This window comes from Urocitellus parryii, unplaced genomic scaffold (genome assembly GCF_045843805.1).
Source record: "Urocitellus parryii isolate mUroPar1 unplaced genomic scaffold, mUroPar1.hap1 Scaffold_59, whole genome shotgun sequence".
NCBI lineage: Eukaryota > Metazoa > Chordata > Mammalia > Rodentia > Sciuridae > Urocitellus > Urocitellus parryii.
In genome coordinates this window covers 1,840,471-1,858,671 of record NW_027554094.1, presented here as the reverse complement: position 1 = coordinate 1,858,671, position 18,201 = coordinate 1,840,471, and the positions used below count along the sequence as shown (strand labels likewise).

General features: G+C 43.3%; 3 protein-coding genes across 6 annotated transcripts in view; 2 read left to right on the top strand and 1 right to left on the bottom strand.

Annotated features, from left to right (window-relative positions):
* Positions 1-4,956: 4,956 nt before the first annotated feature.
* LOC144252762 (E3 ubiquitin-protein ligase TTC3-like) lies at positions 4,957-9,952 on the bottom strand. 2 transcript variants are annotated; one of them, XM_077794872.1, is made up of 4 exons: positions 9,682-9,952; positions 7,652-7,786; positions 6,732-6,812; positions 4,957-5,059 (listed from the first exon to the last, which is right to left on the bottom strand). In XM_077794872.1, exons 1-4 carry the CDS (start codon positions 9,886-9,888, stop codon positions 5,030-5,032), a joined length of 453 nt encoding a protein of 150 aa, XP_077650998.1. In that variant the 5' UTR covers positions 9,889-9,952; the 3' UTR covers positions 4,957-5,029. The 2 variants fall into 2 exon arrangements, with proteins under 2 accessions (XP_077650998.1, XP_077651001.1); XM_077794875.1 differs by lacking the exon at positions 6,732-6,812.
* Positions 9,953-10,481: 529 nt separating this feature from the next.
* LOC144252765 (uncharacterized) lies at positions 10,482-17,558 on the top strand. The gene is made up of 6 exons (XM_077794880.1): positions 10,482-10,716; positions 10,864-11,023; positions 11,707-11,805; positions 12,515-12,592; positions 14,167-14,260; positions 17,470-17,558. The coding sequence occupies exons 1-6, from the start codon at positions 10,547-10,549 to the stop codon at positions 17,478-17,480; spliced, it is 612 nt and encodes a 203-aa protein (XP_077651006.1). The 5' UTR covers positions 10,482-10,546; the 3' UTR covers positions 17,481-17,558.
* A 1-nt stretch (position 17,559) lies between these two features.
* Positions 17,560-18,201, top strand: part of LOC144252763 (flavin-containing monooxygenase 5-like) — a 59,825-nt gene continuing 59,183 nt past the window's right edge. For all 3 annotated transcript variants that reach the window (XM_077794877.1, XM_077794878.1, XM_077794876.1), the window contains exon 1: positions 17,560-17,580. The gene's annotated coding sequence lies outside the window, so the exon portion shown is untranslated. The remainder of the gene's footprint in view (positions 17,581-18,201) is intronic.

The window sequence follows — 18,201 nt, the reverse complement described above, 5'->3', positions numbered from 1 at the left end:
GATGACTTTCTCTTAAGTCCTCTTCCATTCTTTCTTGTGCTAATTTTTTTGCTTCTTGTTTTTGGATCTTTCTTTTCAATTTTCTGTCTTCTTTCAGTCTTAGCTTCTCTAGGCTGATAAACATTTACAATTAGTGATAATTTACCTTTGTTAATTGCTCAATGAACTACTTTCTGTTGCCTACTATAGAAAACATTCTCCAAGCAATAGGCTGTGACTTTTAATTAAGAAAACTATGTATAATTTGTATAGATGTTATTTCCATGTACATAATGTATATAAATTACTGTGTAGGGTAAATAAGAATAGTACATGTACTCTGCAAGCAAGATCCCATAATAAAATATTATTTTAACCCCAATAACAACATGGGAATTTGGTTGATTTGGTTACACTGATTCCTTTTCAACAAATAATTCTATACATCTTTTCTTTTGGTTTTTCTTGGTCACAAATTATAAGAAAAAAATCACTTTTTAGGATGAAAAACAAGAAGCAGGACCGAAAAGAAAAGAAAAAAGGATTGGAATTATTTGATCTGAACAGAAAGATACAGAGGTGAATAATTTTGACAATACACTAAGTATTTCAAGGTAAGAAATAGTCATTGGTTCAAAATGTTTAAAGTGGAGAAAAATAAAAAAGCAAAAATGCTTTTGAAATTGAAAGCCAAAAGCTAACTATATAATTTTTGTTAAATGCCAAATCTGTTGATAAGTAATTTCATAACATGAAATGTTATAATTTTACTTACAAGTTCAACCACTAAATAGTGACTTTTTCAAATTTTCAGTATTTAATCATTCTAAAGCTAGTTCTGTTTTAAATATCCATAAAAATAATTTTTAAAATACTTATTTATATATGTTTACACAGCCAATTTTAAAAAATAGCACAATTTAGAAATCTGCATTTAACAGAGTTATATACTAAGAGACAATATAAAAACTACTGATTGATTGTTAAAAATCTTACCTAGAACATTTCTGTTTCAGAATAGGTCTTGGAGGAACTGCCCAGAAAGCAGGAAAAAAAAAAAAAAGGAAAGAATTAAGAGAAATCGAACAATTAAGATAAAATAAGCCTTACGGCAAGCCTGAAAATCCTATGATTCATCTCTTTCTCAATGTAACTTGATCTAAAATCCTAACACTCCCATTCATCTATCTCTGTCACATGTATTTGTTAATGCTCTAGAGAATTAGAAGCCCCCAAGAGACTAACACCATGCTTTCAGTACTGGATTTTGTTGTCAATAACTTGTATATCTCCATCCCAATATGGTATAATGAGAGGAAAATCTAATAATCTCTGTGCTTTATTTTTCTGTAACAGCTTTGTTGATATAAATATAATAAAACTTACATAAGAGTACAGTTCAGTGGCTTTTAATATATCCAAAATGTTGTACAACCATCACCAATCTAAATTTAGATATTTTCATCGTCCAACAAGGAACTCAATACCATTAGCAGTTCCTCATCTTTTTCCCCTAATGCCCAGACCTAGACAATCTATTTTCTGTCTCTGTATACAGATTTGCCTATTCTGGATATTTCATATATACAGAATCATACAGCATGTGACCTTTGTGTCTGGCTTCTTTTATTTCGTACAGTGTTTGCAAGATTCATGCATGTTGTATCATATATCAGTACTTATTGTTTATCTATTCATCAGTGGATACTTGGGTTGTTCCCCCTTTGGGGCTATTATGAATTGTGCTGCTATAAACATTCATGTACAAGTTTTGGGGAGAACATGTTTTCCTTTTTTAGTACAAATCTAGTAGTGGAAATGCTGTGTCACATGGTAACCCTATGTTTAACTATTTGAGGAATTGCCAGTCTTGTTGTCCCAAAGCAGCTGCACCATTTTACATTACAACCAGCAAAGTATGAATGTTATAATATTTCCATCCCCTTGCCAACACTTAATATCTATGCATATCCTCAGAGTGTGAACCAGTATCTCACTGTGTTTTTATTTGCATTTCCTTAATGGTTAACAATATTGTACTAATGGGTTATCACTATTTTCTTTGCAGATATGTCTATTATATACTTGTAAATTCGATTATTTCTCTTTTTACTATTAAGTTGTAAAAGTTGGCCCCTGTACTTTTAAAAGCTTCATACAAAAGCAAGTTCTGGTATATGAGACAAAATTTATTAGTTTTTCTAGAATTGGTAAAGCATCCATATGGCTCCAGAAATGACACTAACTAAATTCATAATTCAATTCATAAACTCAGGTACCATCTCAATAATGATATTAATATAATAAAACAGTAATACTGTACCTTCCTCTAAGTACAACCAGTACAGCATCCTGCTTAATAACACATGCACTAATGTCAGAATGCCTGAACTCAAGTTCCAGCTCTACCACTTCCTTGATGCTTAACCATGAGCTCATCACTTCACCTATCTAAACTGTAAAATGGAAATGATCATACTACACAATTCTCAAGGCTGCTGTAAGGAAAATGTAATGATGAATGGAAGGTGTGTCACTAGTACCTAGGAAACGTGCATTAAAAGTCATTGTTTCTCTTTCAAGGGAGAATGCATGTCAGGGACTGTGAGGAGAGTACTACTGTCTGTCTTTCAACACCTGCATCACTTAATATAGCTAGCAGGGAACATTCTCAAAAACAAACTGTTACCTTTATTTTCTCTGGCTAAGACTCTTCAATAATCATATTACTGGTGGGCCAAGTTAACACTCCTGGAAGACGATAAGTCAAGGTTTTTGCTTTCTCAAAGTGATTGAGAGCTTCTAGGAATCTAAAATCAGAATTAGGAAAAAAAAAAGAAAAAGATGTGATGTGATATTTTCATTTACTACAAGAGTTCACAAGACCTAGAGCTTCTTGGTAGGAGTACCTTCAATAAAACATCAGATGGAAGTATTCAATGAACACTAAATTTCCTTTAAATAAAACTAAGGTTTATTGCTGCTTGCTATTACAGTAATATAAACTAAATATAACTGTGTCCTGGCCTTTGGCTTTATCATGGTAAGGTGCGTTCTATTCCTTTTAAAATGCAACTTTGTTCCATTCAAAAAATAAGAGGTTGTGAGGGGAATGGAATAATAAACATGGAGGTAAATGAATTACAGTAGATGGGGTAGAGAGAGAAGATGGGAGGGGAGGGGGGATAGTAGAGGATAGGAAAGGTAGCAGAATACAACAGTCACTAATATGGCAGTATGTAAAAAAATGTGGATGTGTAACCAATGTGATTCTGCAATCTGTATTTGGGGTAAAAATAGGAGTTCATAACCCACTTGATTCTAATGTATGAAATATGATATGTGAAGAGCTTTGTAATGTTGTGAATAACCAATAAAAAAAAGAAAACATTTGCACACATATGAAGTATGTGTAGAGGCTGAAAAGGAAAGACAGAGAGAGATACCAGAGTCATCAATTCCTAGGAATCAACAATAAAAAAAAAGATACTGAAGTATTAGATTATGAAGTTAATGAGGGCTTTATTCTCTTTAGACTAAAAAAAAGAGATTCCCTGCTTTCTCCAATCTTGAAACTATTTTCTAATTTAAAAACTTATTTTTGCCTATACATATGTAAAGATTCATATGTAGGGCTGGGGTTGTAGCTCAGTGGTAGTAGAGTGCTTGCCTTGCACACGTGAGGCACTAGGTTCGATCCTCAGCACCATATAAAAGTAAACAAATAAAAATAAAGTTTAAAAAATAGCCAATAACTCACTGACAAAAAATTGAAAAAAAAAAAGATTTATATGTAGAAAAGCTAGACTACCATCCACCATAAGACAATTATCAATAGCAGGATACAAATGGTACATTACAATGCCAAAAAGCAGCTATTAGACTTTTACCCACATCATATTACTTAGGAATTAAAATGTAAATGCCTTTCAACATGGCAAAGACTTTTCAGTTTACCACATTTCCATGATTTTACACATTTATGTTTCTTTCCTGGACCTTGTGAATACCAGCATATCACCGTTGCATTAAACAAGTATGTCCTAACAATTTACACTACACTTTGAAATTAATTTCATTTGCTATTACTATAAAGGTGATTGCTAAATCCTATTTCCCTTGTAACTACTTGATCCTTACAGACCAATTCAAAATTAACTTCATGAAGTAAAAGAATTTTCTTTAATCTTTAAAAATCTACAAAGAGGTTCCAGGCACACTCTAAGATTGGGTTCCCAAGAATCTCATAAAAAACTTTCCCTAAAAAGTTAGATGAAAATATGAGGAAAATTAAAAATTATAAGAGATATTTCAATCAGTGAACAATTATTTCTTTATACTGTAACCTATGTATATTGAATGCAAGTGGTTGGAAACACAGATTTCTTTTTTTAAAGCCCAAGACACAATCCTGTTCTGTAAGGGTCATACAGGCAATCTGGGGAGACAAGACTAAGAGCAATAAAACATTTAGAGAAAAGTTGTATTTTGAACTTGGAATAAGGATTTCTACTATAATAGAAATTCAGAAAGGTTTTTATGCTTAACTTATGATGTATTTAACATCATGTTAACATGTACCTTTTATTTAAAACACTTTCATACAATTGTTTTGGAAATAGGTGCTTAACATCAAAATGTATAAACCATATTTTAAAGTACTAATTTATATCAATTCAGTCACCATTTATACATGAAATGTACAAATGGATATTAAATTCTTCATGTTAAATACTCTATTACTGACTTTCTTATGAATTACAAAATTAAGAAGCATCAAGAATTGCACTGATTGATCTTGCTTTAATACTTAATATCGATACTAAGATGTCAGCTCCTCAAAGTAAATCACAATCATAATAGTGTGCCACACATAAGGTAACAAAATAATTCCAGAAAAAGGATCATCATCACATTAAGACTTCAAATTTATCAGCCTGGAAATTAATGTCATTTCTACTAACCTGGTTTTTTTTAAATATACTTTTTTCCAATTTCACAATAGGCCAAGCAATCAAGTCCCTCATTGGGGTAGTGTTCAATAATCCTTTTAAACTGGTTTTTCAGCTTCAGATAATTCCTTTAATAAAGGTGAGAACAATAATCACTTATGCAAGAAGAAAAATGTTAAAACAGACTTCACCCCAAAGTTGATTTATTTCGTGTAATATTAAAAAAACTGTATATTAAAAAATTCTTATGGAAAAATTATATTCTCTGCATTTCATTTTCTTAGAAGTTATACAAATTTCCTGTAGCTAATCAGATGAACATATGGAAACCCAGGAATTCAACAAATCCAACCTTGCCAAAAATATAAGACAGCCAACTATATAAACGTTTCTTTGTACACACAAAGTGATGGCCCATGCTGGCTAATACTATAAGATGTAAATTCATGATAAAAAACACACAAATACAAATACACACATGCACACACATTGTAATCTACATCCTATTAAGTACTGCTCTCTTAGACAAAAGCTATCTTAAAAATAGCCCCCCCCCCAAAAAAAAAATAGCCCTTTAGAGGCATCCCAAGAATGTCTGAAACAAGGGCTGGACTGTGGTCAACACATGACTTCCTTAAGGGTCTATGCTGATGAAAATCTTTTAAATGCATAAATTCTACCATATTCATAGTTTTTTAAAAAAATTTGTCTATTTTATAGTAAATCATGAGTATAAGAAACTATTTCTTCAATTCCAATAAGGGAAAGCATGAAATTTATTATTCTGTCAAGATAGAATTAAAATCATGAAGTCCTGTTTCCATTGATATATTATAAAACAGAATTAGACAGGAATTAATAGAAGGCATTCCATCTGTCACATCAAGAACAAGGAAAATGAACCTCAGGCACTGTAGATTCTCAGAAGTGAGTAAAACATAAACGTCAAGTTTGATCTTAACTAGGTAGCAATTTAGAGTTGAACTTTCATTTTAACAGGGAAGTTTAGCATCCAAGTTGGCAGAAAGGATATGTTATAATACTTGAAATCATTCTAGAGAACCTCAAACAATGTTATAACACTGAAAAGCACAGGTAAGTAAGCATCCCAGGAAAGTTAAAGAAGAGCATGAGTAATGGGGACCACTAGAGCTCACACCTACATGCAGACCATATGCTATTACCTGAATCCTCCACTTAAGAATTAACCAAACACCAAACTACTCATCACCCAGAACTAAGAGCTATTAAGCATGATCATGTTTACTTCAGTTTTCTAATAAAACAGCATAACACAAAGTTGACATCTCCTTTCTAACTTCCTCAGGCCCATTCCCTCTTTTATCAATAAATGTTGTCATTATCTTAAATATGATAAACGGGTAGTCCATGATTTTTTTTCAGTTTTACAAAATGCAGAGGTATCCATAAACAATATTTAGTATTGTTCTATACGAAATTATACACTAGTGTTATCACAATGTTTGTGTTCTCCAACCTGCTCTTTTCCTTCAACTTTATGTTTTTGCAATTTGCCTACCATGATACATTAGATTCTTTATTTTTTATGTAAGTAAGATGTAGAAGCCCAGTACTGCAAGCATTACTTTTTTCTAATAGGAATACAAAGTTTTCTTTAAAAAAAAAGAAAAAAAAAGCACAAACTATTTAAATTTAGCTATTTCAGCCTTTCAAGAAATTACACAGAAGGAAATGAGCCAAAATGGAAAAACAGTTTTTATATATCTTACAAAACCAATATCCTATTTTAATTGTTTGTTCTCTGCGTTACAATCTTACCTCAGGCTGTCCTATTCCAAGCAGAGAAATGGCAAGTCCATATACTACTAATACATATTTAATCATGGCCAGGTTCAATTGCTGTCAATAAAAAGGCTTTAGTTAAAAATCTAAACATAAATCTGCCAGTTTACATCACATTAACCTTCTAGCCACAACAGTGTAATAACATCACTAAACAAGTGTAATAACATCATTCATCAGTATGATTGAATTAATGATCAAATAGAATTAGAAAATATATTTTGCAAATACAAAACTGTTATATTCATATCAAGTATTTAAAACACAAAATCAGTGCTGGGGTTGTGGCTCAGCGGTAGAGTGCTCGCCTAGCATGAGCGAGGCCCTGGCTTCCATCCTCAGCACCACATAAAATAAATAAATAAAATAAAGGTATTGTGTCCAACTACAACTAAAAAAAAATTAAAAAAAATAAAACACAGAATCGATGTGTCAGTTGTTTAAGGCATAGTTCATAATAAATTAGAATAATTTTTAATTAAAATCATGTGTTTTTGCATGTGTTAGTAACAGATTAAGTAAGATATCTGCTTTCACAATCTTGCTTAAGCTACTCATTTATCTAATTAATTCCTTCTTGCTGGATAAAAAAATGCAACCTAAAAGCGAGTCCAAATTCTTGCTTTATTAAAAGACTCCTTTTCATAAAAGGAAAGGCCAGAAGGTTCTGATAACCCCAACAATGGTCAAAAAGAGAACATAAGCATGGATCATACATTGAATGTAATCACAAACTCTGAATTGGGATCATCACCTGTGCCCCACAACCTGGAGGAGATTCACCTGCTCCCAGCCCAGGTATAAGGTATATAAATTCGAGTTAAAGCCTTGATTTTTTCTAAATTCATCTGAGGTGCACTGGTATTGATAAACAAGCTATGATTTGGCAATTTTACCTTTATTTTTTGAGGTTCTAAACCATTTAGCAACTCTGTAAAGGCCTGCGCAGCACTTCGGCAACGCTGCTCCAATAAGGCTATGTAACCATCTTGAATTAAGCTTCTTAGCATTTTCATTATATTAGCAAAATCCTGCAAAAAGAAAAAAAAGAAAAAGAAATTTTATTTCACTAGTGCAAATCTACAGCTTTTTAGTTTAAAACTTATGATGTTAAATTCGCATTAACACTTTATAAATGATAATAAGTATTTAAATAAATACTCAAACTATGCTTTATTCATCATATTCCTTTCTCAGCACAGCACTGCCTCATTATCTTCATTCCTCTGCCACTGCCCATGAGAGAAAAGTTTGATTCATTTTATTCTATACAGTGCAAAGCTTTGCTTACTTTTTCAGTCTATACCAATAATATTTTGGAGTTTTAACAATGTAAGAAGAATACTAAACATCACTAAATAAGTAAATTGTCTGGGACTACAACAATTAGACACATAATAATACAGGACCTATGTACTCAAACAATCAGATTTTAACAACTGTCATCCTGTGCTGAAACAAACATTAATTTTAAGCAAGAAATACATATTTCAATCGTTAACTACTCCTACTTCACATGTACTTAAATATAACCAGAAAAAAATTATTGACAGAGTACAATATTAAATAAAAGGAAAAACATAAAAAATAAAAACAAAATTGACATAATATACTCAAATAAAGTGATAAACTTTTTGCAAGTTGAAAACATATGTACACAAACATTATAATGTGAATTCAGATTTTAGTTACATGGCAATAGCCTTAAGTTACAAAAGTTCCACAAAGATGACAGAGGTAAGACATTAAGATAAAGTCTCGTCATCCTTGCCATACATGTGTACACCATTCAGAGAACAGAAAATACTAATCTAAACAATATACTCCTCACTGTTCCTAACAATAAAGACTCAAAAGGTAAACTGTAGAGTTTAGTCACAGATTAACAAAAGATTCCTGATGGTTTCTAGCCAATGAACCAAAATATAGGACAACTTTCCCCCAAAATATGATGGAAAAGAACAATTCTCATATTAACCTGGTTATCCACTATAGTATTTAAAACACACATGAGAGCCACATTTGTTTTAAGATGTGAATTTGAGATTACAGACCATGAAGTGCTGTCCTGTCAATCACTAGTTATTCACCTTTTTAAAAAATATTTTTAGTTGTCAATGGATCTTTATTTCATTTATTTATATGTGGTGCTGAGAATTGAACCTAGTGCCTCACACATGCTAGGCAAGCACTCTTCCATTGAGCTTCCACCCCAGCCCAAATATGCTGTTTTATTCTCCTTTCTTATTCTAGGAACGGATCCACATAGCCTTGGAAATTATTTCCCTTAACATAACTTAACATAGGATATCTGTACTGTAAGTTTCATCAGACCAGGTTGGACACTGTCAATGCAGACTCCCTCTGTCTGCAACATCTGGGAGGGGCCCAATAAAAACGCATTGAATAAACAATGGGTTCACAAACAACTATCATAAATAATCTTTTTACCTTCACAGGCTTTTTAAAAAGTCCTTCAGGGTTTTTAGAGTCAGTAAAAATATAAAAACATATAAATAAAAAATCTCCCAACTGTTAACAAATTCTAAAACTGCTTTTATTCAAATAATTAGAAATCTGTTTCAGTCCTTTGTAAGATGTTATAGACCTAATAATTAATTGAATTTTAAATGACCCATAAATTTTGAAGCAATTATCCTATTTGAAGCAATTATCCTATTTTTGAAGCAATTATCCTATAGGATAATTGCTTCAAAATTTATGGGTCATTTAAAATTCAATTAATTATTGAGCGCGGCGCGGCGGGGTCGGGCGGGGCGCGGCGCGGCTCGGCGGGGCGGGGCGGGGCGGGGCGGGGCGCGGCGCGGCGGGGCGCGGCGGGGCGCGGCGCGGCGGGGCGCGGCGGGGCGGCCGGGCCTCCCCGGCAGCGGGCGCCGGCCATGCTCATCACGTGTGCTACCTGTACCTGTGGGCGGGCTGCGCCCGGTCGCGCTGCTCCTTCACCTTCTGCGGCGCGGCTGCCACGTCTTCTGTGATGGCGAGTCAGGTGGGCGAGCGGCTGAGCGGCGAGAGTCAGGGCCGGAAGCGCGCGGGGCGGGGCCGGAAGCGCCTTCGGCTGCGCGGGAGAGGCGGGGCGCGCGGGCCGAGAACCCTGGCCTCCCCGCAGCGCCATGCGCGGTGGGCGGCCTCTGGGGACCTGAGCGCGGCAGGAGGCTGTTCCTCCTGGGCACCACGGTGCAGCGGCGCGCACGTGTTCCTGAGCCCCGGCGGCCGCGTCTTCTGCGTCGGGGAGTCAGGTGGGCAGGCGGCGGCGGCGCGGGGAGAGTCAGGTGGGCGGGGGGCGGGGCCGGAAGCGCGCGGGGCGGGGCCGGAAGCGCCTTCGGCTGTGCGGGAGCGGCGGGGCGCGCGGGCTGAGAACCCCGGCCTCCCCGCAGCGCCATGCGCAGTGGGCGGCCTCTGGGGGACCTGAGCGCGGCAGGAGGCTGTTCCTCCTGCGCACCAAGGTGCAGCGGCGCGCACGTTTTCCTGAGCCCCGGCGGCCGCGTCTTCTGCGTCGGGGAGTCAGGTGGGCAGGCGGCGGCGGCGCGGCGAGAGTCAGGTGGCGGGTGGCGGCGGCGCGGCGAGTCAGGTGGCGGGCGGCGGCGGCGCGGCGAGAGTCAGGTCGCGGGTGGCGGCAGCACGGCGAGAGTCAGGTGGCGGGCGGCGGCGCGGCGAGAGTCAGGTGGGCGGGGGGCGGGGCCGGAAGCGCGCGGGGCGGGGCCGGAAGCGCCTTCGGCTGCGCGGGAGCGGCGGGGCGCGCGGGCTGAGAACCCCGGCCTCCCCGCAGAGCCATGCGCGGTGGGCGGCCTCTGGGGGACCTGAGCGCGGCAGGAGGCTGTTCCTCCTGCGCACCTCGGTGCAGCGGCTGCGCGCGTCCCGCTGCTCCTTCACCTTCTGCGGTGCGGCGGCGCGCACGTGTTCCTGAGCCCTGGCGGCCGCGTCTTCTGCGTCGGGGAGTCAGGTGGGCAGGCGGCGGGGCCGGAAGCGCGCGCGGGGCCGGGCTGGAAGCGCCTTCGGCTGCGGGGGAGCGGCGGGGCTTGCGGGCGGGGCCGGAAGCGCCTTGGGCTGCGGCGGGGTGCGAGGGCTGAGAACCCCGGCCTCCCCGCAGAGCCATGCGCGGTGGGCGGCCTCTGGGGGACGTGAGCGCGGCAGGAGGCTGTCCGTCGTGCGCACCGTTGAGCTCCTCGCGCTGCTCCTTCACCTTCTGCGGTGGCTCACACGTGTGCCTGAGCCCTGGCGACCGCGTCTTCTGCGTCGGCGAGAGTCAGGTGGGCGGGTTAGAAGCCAACGTTTTTATTTGAAATCTGAGACATGTTCTACTTTTGAAAGTCTCACCTTTGCTATTGCCATTTATATGTCCTTTAAAACCAGAGCTGCCACACCCTCCAGCCCAGCCAGCTGTTGAGCACACAGGCCTCCCACCAAGCCGCCCTCTGCTCTCCCCCACATCCTCTCTGTGAGCAGGCTGAGTGGTCTTCAGCCACATTATACCCAGGCACTTTAGAAACAGTTTTTTTGAGATGTGATTCACCTCACGTACAACTCGGGAATTGAAAGTGTGCACACGTCATTTCAGAGGTTTTAGGATGTTCTCACTTGTGCAGGAATCACAATCAACTTGATTCTCATCACCCCTGTGCCCATCAGCAGTCACTCCTGTCCTCTGCCTCCCTCCCCAGCCAGGCACCCCCACTTGAGTTCCATTCCTGCTGCTTGCCTGCTGTGCATAGCTCTCACAGCGGAACCGTACCGCACGTAAACTTTCACATTGGGCTTCTTCCACTTCATATAATTTTTTGCCAGCTCATCCATGCTGCATGACATATTCATTCCTCCTTTGTAATAAATACTTTGTGCTGCTGTCTTTAACCTTTTGAAATGATGCCTGGGCCACTGGTTGCATCCAGGGGGCCAGTGCCCAGAGCTGAGGGTGCAACATCTGTCTCCTCAGGCCAGCAAGATAATCCTGGAGATCAAGAAGGCCTTTGAGGAGAGCCTGAGCATGCTGAAGTGGATGGATGAGGACACCCGGAAGTCAGCCAAGGAGAAGGTGAGGCTGCCCGGGAGCTCGGGCACCCAGGCTTCCTGCACCGGGCGAGAGCAGCAGAGAGAGTGCAGGGCTAGGAGAGGCCAGCCTGTCCCCTGGGCACGCATGGATGCTGTCCTGCCTTGTGACCAGTCTAGCAGGCTGGGGGGACAGCCTGAAGCCCAGTGTCACACATCTCTTGGCCGAAGGTGGACAGGCAGGAGAGCACGCGCAAGAGAGGTGGACCAAGCCACTGTGGTGCCCACTCCCTCCACAGCTCCCAGTTCCCCAGTGGTGGGGGACGGAGCCTCAGAACCTCATCACCTGCCAAAGGTTCCAACACTTGAACTTTGGGGACACATTTGGACTATAGCAGCTTCCCTTGGGGAAGCAACATTTAATCAGAAACCCAAAAGATTAACTGGGGACTGGGGTGGTGGCTCAGCGGTAGAGCACTTGCCTCACCTGTGTCAGGCACTGGGTTCGATCCTCAGCACCACATAAAAGTAAAGAAAAAAAAGATACTGTATCCACCTATAACTAAAAAATAAATATTTTTTTAAAAAAGATAAGTTAGGCAAGGAGGGAATGTTTCCAAAAAGAGATGTGAAAGTCCTAAGTGGGGAGGTGCCTGATCCCCCGCCCCTTGACCTGACCCTGAGCCCAGAGCCCGCAGAGCTGGGGCCAGCTGGCCAGCATCGCGGGTGCTCAGTTCTGTGTCCCTCCCATCTAGGCGGACGCCATCTACAATGTGATAGGCTACCCCAACTTCATTATGGACCCCAAGGAACTGGACAAAGTGTTCAACGACGTGAGTGGTTTACGCCCTGCCATCCCAAGTGCCCACTTGGGGAGGGGCCAAGGTGGGCGGGACACCCAGGGCTTCTGGAGGCAGGGAGGCTGACCTGGCATCATGACAGCCATCAGGGGATTAGCTCAGTGGGAGAACGCTGGCCTCGCATCATGACTCCAACTGGTTCAACCCAAGCACTACATAAAATGGGGGTCAGGGGGGCTGGGGCTGGCTCAGTGGCAGAGTGCTTGCCTCACACACGTGAGGCCTGGGTTCGATCCTCAGAACCACATTAAATAAATAAAAAAATAAAGATATTATGTCCATCTACAACTAAAAAATTTAAAAAAAAAAAAGGTTTTGGGGAAGCAGATCCTAAAAGGTGCAGCACCACCTGACCCTGAGCCCAGAGCCCACAGGGCTGGGGTCAGCTGGCCAGCATCACGGCCCTAAAACACCACGGGGTGGGTAGAAAGTGAAGCCCCTCACACCCCCGCTCCTGCCCCAGAGCGGCCACCTGTCTTCAGGGTTGTACCCCGACCTCCTCAGAGAAAACTCGGACCTCAAATTTTGACCTTGAGATGGGAATGGGAACGAGGAGGCAGCCATCCCAAATGCACGGTGACGCTCCGCTGAGGTGGAGGGGGATTGCTGCCTCCCTGCTTGCTGCCAGAACCTTCGGCACATCACCCCTTTAAGTGGGTTGTGATTTTGCCCCAAATAATAGTTTCCTATCTTCTCATGAGTGAAATTTCTGAAATTCAGGCATTTTTGAAATTATAATAACCTCTCATCATGGTTCTATTTAAAACCTAAGACTATTAAAATTACTTCTGAGAATAGGAGACTCATTCCGCAGCCATGTTTCTTAAGAATAATTTCAGACACCCCAGGGTCATCATGATGCGAGACCCAGAGTCTCCTGGAGATAGCTCAGGAAGGGCCCACAGGACAGGGACCTGCCCCTAAGGGCCCAGTGTTTTATAGCAGCCCTTGGGTACACCGTAAAGATCTGGAGTGGACCTGGGGGAGGGCTTTGCACCTGTCAGGAGCTGAGAGGCCTTGCCCAGGGGTGGGGGTGTGATAACACCTGTCCCCTGACATTTCAGAGCTAGACTCCAGCATGGTTCATTAAATCTGTGCTGTCCAATTTGTTAGCTACCAGCCATGGGGGGCTATTTAATTCATCAAAACTTAAGTTAATTAAAATTTAATTACACTAGCACATTTGAGATGCTCGGTAGCCACCTGTCACCAGAGTCTACCATATTGGCCAGTGTGGGTATAGAACACAGGGAGAACACACCCATCGTCACAGTCCTGCAGGACAGTGATGGAGATACTTCTTGCCCAAGGGAACCACTGCCGGGGCATCCTGCAGCACTGTGACACTGTCAGGCGCCTGAAGGAGACAGTTGTTGCTGGGCCCAGCAGGTTAGAGGCCTCCGGAGGGGTGGAGCCTGCAGCTCCAGCCCACACTCTGGCCCTGGTCCTGCCGACCCATCCCTTCACCTCAAGGGGTCTGAGTTTCTGAGTTTCCTCTGGGCGTGCTCTCATCCTGTGTCTCTGCTTCTTTCTTCAATACACGGCAGTTCCAGACCTCTACTTCGAGAATGCCATGCGATTTTTCAACTTCTCATGGAGGGTCACCGCTGACCAGCTCAGGAAAGCCCCCAACAGAGACGAGTGAGTCCCCCAGGCCCGGCCAGGAAGGCCTTGGTTCCCCACCATGGGGATGCACCCCACTGAGCTTGCCTTCCCCACCCACTGTCAGGTGCCAGGTGTGACTGTCACATTGGCCCTCTTTTCAAATTAAGAAATCAAAAGCCACTGGGTGCGGTGGCACATGTCTGTAATCCCAGCAGCTCAAGAGGCTGAGGCAAGGGGATCGCAAGTTCAAAGCCAGCCTCAGCAACGGCGAGGCGCTAAGCAACTCAGTGAGACCCTGTTTCTAAATAAAATACAAAAGAGGACTGGGGATGTGGCCCAGTGGTCGAGTGCCCCTGAGTTCAATCCCCAGAACCCTCTGCAAAAAAAGCCAGAGTAGAGCCCATCCTGGCCCCAGTCTGTGTGCCGCAGTGCCCAGCCTGTTGGCAGAGTGAACCTGGCCTCTGAGGCCGAGGAGGCCTGGCGCCACATCCCAGCTTCATGGCCTTCGCATTCAGAGCCTTCATTTCATTATCTTCGAAGTAGAAGGGAAGGGAACTGGTTCTGGGGTCATTGAAGCAATCCAGTGTGGGAACTGGGGAGAGCCAGGCCCTGAGAGGAGGCCCTCCGCATGGGTGAATGTCCCATAACTCCTCACAAACAGGAGCGGTGGTTTCTCCCACTGTCTCCCTGAGAGCTGGGGAAGGTTCTAGATGGGCGCTGATAACCAAGCACATGAAAACACTGCAAATCCCACTGTGCATCAGTGTCCCTTAGGGAGCAGTTTCAAAGATATTTCCCTAGGATGAGGGTGTAGCTCAGTGGTAGAGTACAGCCTAGTACTTGAGACCCTGGGTTCCCTCCCCAGCACTGCCAAAAATGTGGGTGAGGGTGTGGGGGTTGCCTCCTGAAGTTTTTTGTTGTTGTTGTTGTTATGGTGGTGTTTGGTTGTGGGGACTTTTGCAGCGGGGGTAGGGAGTTCCTGGGGATTGAACCCAGGAGTGCTTTATCACTGGGCTAAATTCCCAGCCCTTTTTTATTTTTTATCTTAAGACAGGGTTTGACTAAGTTGCTGAGAGCCTCACTAGGTTGCTGAAGCTGGCCTTGAACATGTGATCCTCCTGCCTCTACCTCCCAAATTGCTGGGATTACAGTTGGGCACCACTGCACCTGGCCATAGCCTAACTTCTACCCCAGATCTTAAGTCAGAATAATCTGGAGAAAGACCCTTCTTTTTAAAATGGTCTCCCCAGGAAATTTAGATGTAGTCAGCCCAGTACTAGTCCCTCCACTCCTGAAACAGGATAAATCTTACCAAAAGTCAGAACGAGTCCTCTTTGCCTCTGGCGCCCTCTTGTGGGCAATGGAGGTTCAAACATCCTTTTCCTCCAAGTTTTCCATTGTCAACCAGGGTCCCCCTAATAAACAAGAAGGTAGGTGGGCCTTCACCTTCAGAATATGGCACAGACACTACTGCCAATTTACCTGGCTTTTTAAATTTTAGATTAAAATTTTTCACTTAAACTTGTCTTCTAGCCAGACACAGCAGTATTCATCTACAACCCAAGCTACGCAGGTGGCTGAGGCAGAAGGAGCCAAAGTTCAAGGCCAACCTAGGCAATTTAGCAAAGTAAAAAATAAGGGCAAGGGATGAAGCCCAGTGATAGAGCACCCCTGGGTTCAGTCCCCAAGGAAGGAAAGATTAATGCAGTGTGGAAAATCTGAACCAGTCGTGGTGGTGCACACCTGTAATCCCAGTGGCTCAGGAGGCATGGGCAGAAGTTCAAAGCCAGCCTCAGCAAAAGTGAGGTACTAAGCAACTCAGTGAGACCCTGTCTCTAAATACAATACAATATAGAGCTGGGCTGGGGCTCAGTGGTCATGTGCCCTGAGTTCAATCCCCATTAGCCTCCTTGCGCCCCCCAAAAAATACAATATGAAAAATCTGAAAACTTATCCATGAACTTTTCATACCCTGTACACTAAAATCATTGATCTGTCTTGCACTTTTTGGATTTTTTACATAATCATGGCCTCATGCATTGGTCCTTTGGAAAATAGCGTTTTGCCAGGCATGGTAGCACATGCCTGCAATCACAGCAGCTAAGGAGGCTGAGTCAGAGGGATCATGAGTCCAAAGCCAGCCTCAGCAACTTAGCAAGGCCCTAAGCAACTCAGCAAGACCCTGTCTCTAAATACTATATTAAAAAGGGCTGAGGATGTGGCTCAGTGGTTACACACCCTGGGTTCAGTCCCCAGTATGAAAAAAAAAAAAACAGAAAAGAAAAAAAATTGTGGTTCCACTAAGATTTACAGATTTTCCACTTTCATATACTGCAGCCAAAAAAAATTTTTTTTTCACATTAGTTAACATCATAGTTGACCTCCTGAGAAAAGTCTTAAAGTACTATCAAATTCATGATGGTCAATACAAGTTTTCCAAAATTTTAATTTTTCTTTAAAACTTTAGTTTTTTTTGAAACCTCACATTTTTATCATTGGTAATAAATGACAAAATGTGAATTATTTACCCTGAGGTGCTAAGCTTCCCTTTTCATTTTCAAGAACATGTCTGCCTAGTTGCCCAAGTCCAAAATTCCATGGCTGGTCAGTCATCCGAAGAGGATGAGAGAGGCCTGAAGCACCACGTGGGTATTTCCCCATTGGTCACACGGGATATTAAAGACTGGTACTTGGGGGCCGAGATTTAATGGAATTAATAGTTAGGCTACTTTTTCCTGGGTGTTGTCAATGAAAATGACTGGCTGGTTTGTTTTGGTTGGAGCACCTTCTGGGGAAGGAGAGGTGGCTGCTAGGACTTGCCTGGCTCCCTGCCCAGGCGGCAGCAGTGTCATCCACGGTTGCTTTTGTACCTTGATGCACATCTCAACAAGTGGCAGAGGCAAAGTGTCTCAATGTTATAATGAAGATAGTTTTGACATCATAAACCAGAGGATCTTGGGGACTGTCCACAGACCACACCTTAGAACAGTTTCTAGACACATTTCAAGCCTCAAAAATAACCTCAATTCAATATCTGATGGTCCCTCTTGCTGTCTGTGAGTGCCTTGGTGTGGCACCCTCTGAGGTGACATCTCTGATTTATAGACATTCAGGTGTTTTCTAGTTTCCCCCTCAGAAACAGTGCTGCCCGATGTCCTTGTGCTGACTTGGGCCCGGGTCAAGGAGAACCCACTGGAGTTCCACTCCGCCCACCGCCTGGGCTCTCTTGCACCTGTTGCTTGCAGGTGGAGCATGACCCCGCCCATGGTGAATGCTTACTACTCGCCCACCAAGAATGAGATCGTGTTTCTGGCTGGGATCCTGCAGGCACCCTTCTACACCCGCTCCTCGCCCAAGTAGGCCATCTCTGGTGCTGGTGCCCCGATGGGTCCCCTGCCCCTCAGCCAGCCCTGTGTCTGCAGCTGACCCTGACAGCCATCTTACTGAGCCATCTGCGCCCCGGTGGCCAGGTGGCCTAGGATTGCAGCGTCGTGGGTGCAGAGGGCAGCAGCCCCTGTCTCCTGCCTTCCCTCCAGGGGTCTCTGGGGCCGAAAGCTCCTGCAACCGGGGAACGTGGCACAGTTGTGCAGTCAAGAGCCCCATGTGGGAAATACTGCTGTGCCGGTGGCTTAGAGCAGTCACAGCCAGGGAGTTGGTGGGTGAGGGCAGTGTACTAGAAGCTGGACTCCTGGGATGACCGTGTGGAGCTTGGGAAGAGGTGCTGGCCCATTCCCAGGCTCCGTTTGCTTTAAAGCTTAACTGCTAGTCTGTGGGAGGGGACAGTGATCCTCTAGAGTGTCCAGCACGAGCATGTCACCCACAGGGCACAGCTGGCTCCCTTAAACTGCCCAGCCTCCCACTGTCTCTAGGGCTGTGTCCCACAAAGCCCCGAGAGACTCTGCTAAATCTCAGGCCCAAGAAGTGAGGGCCACATGACAGGGTAGGAGCCAGAGGCCTTGCTCTCACTTTGCGTTTCT

Bases quoted from the DNA above. Each gene is read 5' to 3' on its own strand.
- LOC144252762 (XM_077794872.1), bottom strand. From the start codon at position 9,888: ATGGCGCTGCGGGGAGGCCAGGGTTCTCGGCCCGCGCGCCCCGCCTCT. The intron at 7,787-9,681 runs GTACAGGTAGCA...TTCTTTTTGCAG, and splicing joins CGGGCGCAGCCCGCCCACAG to GATTTTGCTAATATAATGAA. The intron at 5,060-6,731 runs GTAAGATTGTAA...CCTTTATTAAAG, and splicing joins TTGGAATAGGACAGCCTGAG to GAATTATCTGAAGCTGAAAA.
- LOC144252765 (XM_077794880.1), top strand. From the start codon at position 10,547: ATGCGCGGTGGGCGGCCTCTGGGGGACCTGAGCGCGGCAGGAGGCTGT. The intron at 10,717-10,863 runs GTGGGCAGGCGG...GCCTCCCCGCAG, and splicing joins CTTCTGCGTCGGGGAGTCAG to AGCCATGCGCGGTGGGCGGC. The intron at 11,024-11,706 runs GTGGGCGGGTTA...CTGTCTCCTCAG, and splicing joins TCTGCGTCGGCGAGAGTCAG to GCCAGCAAGATAATCCTGGA.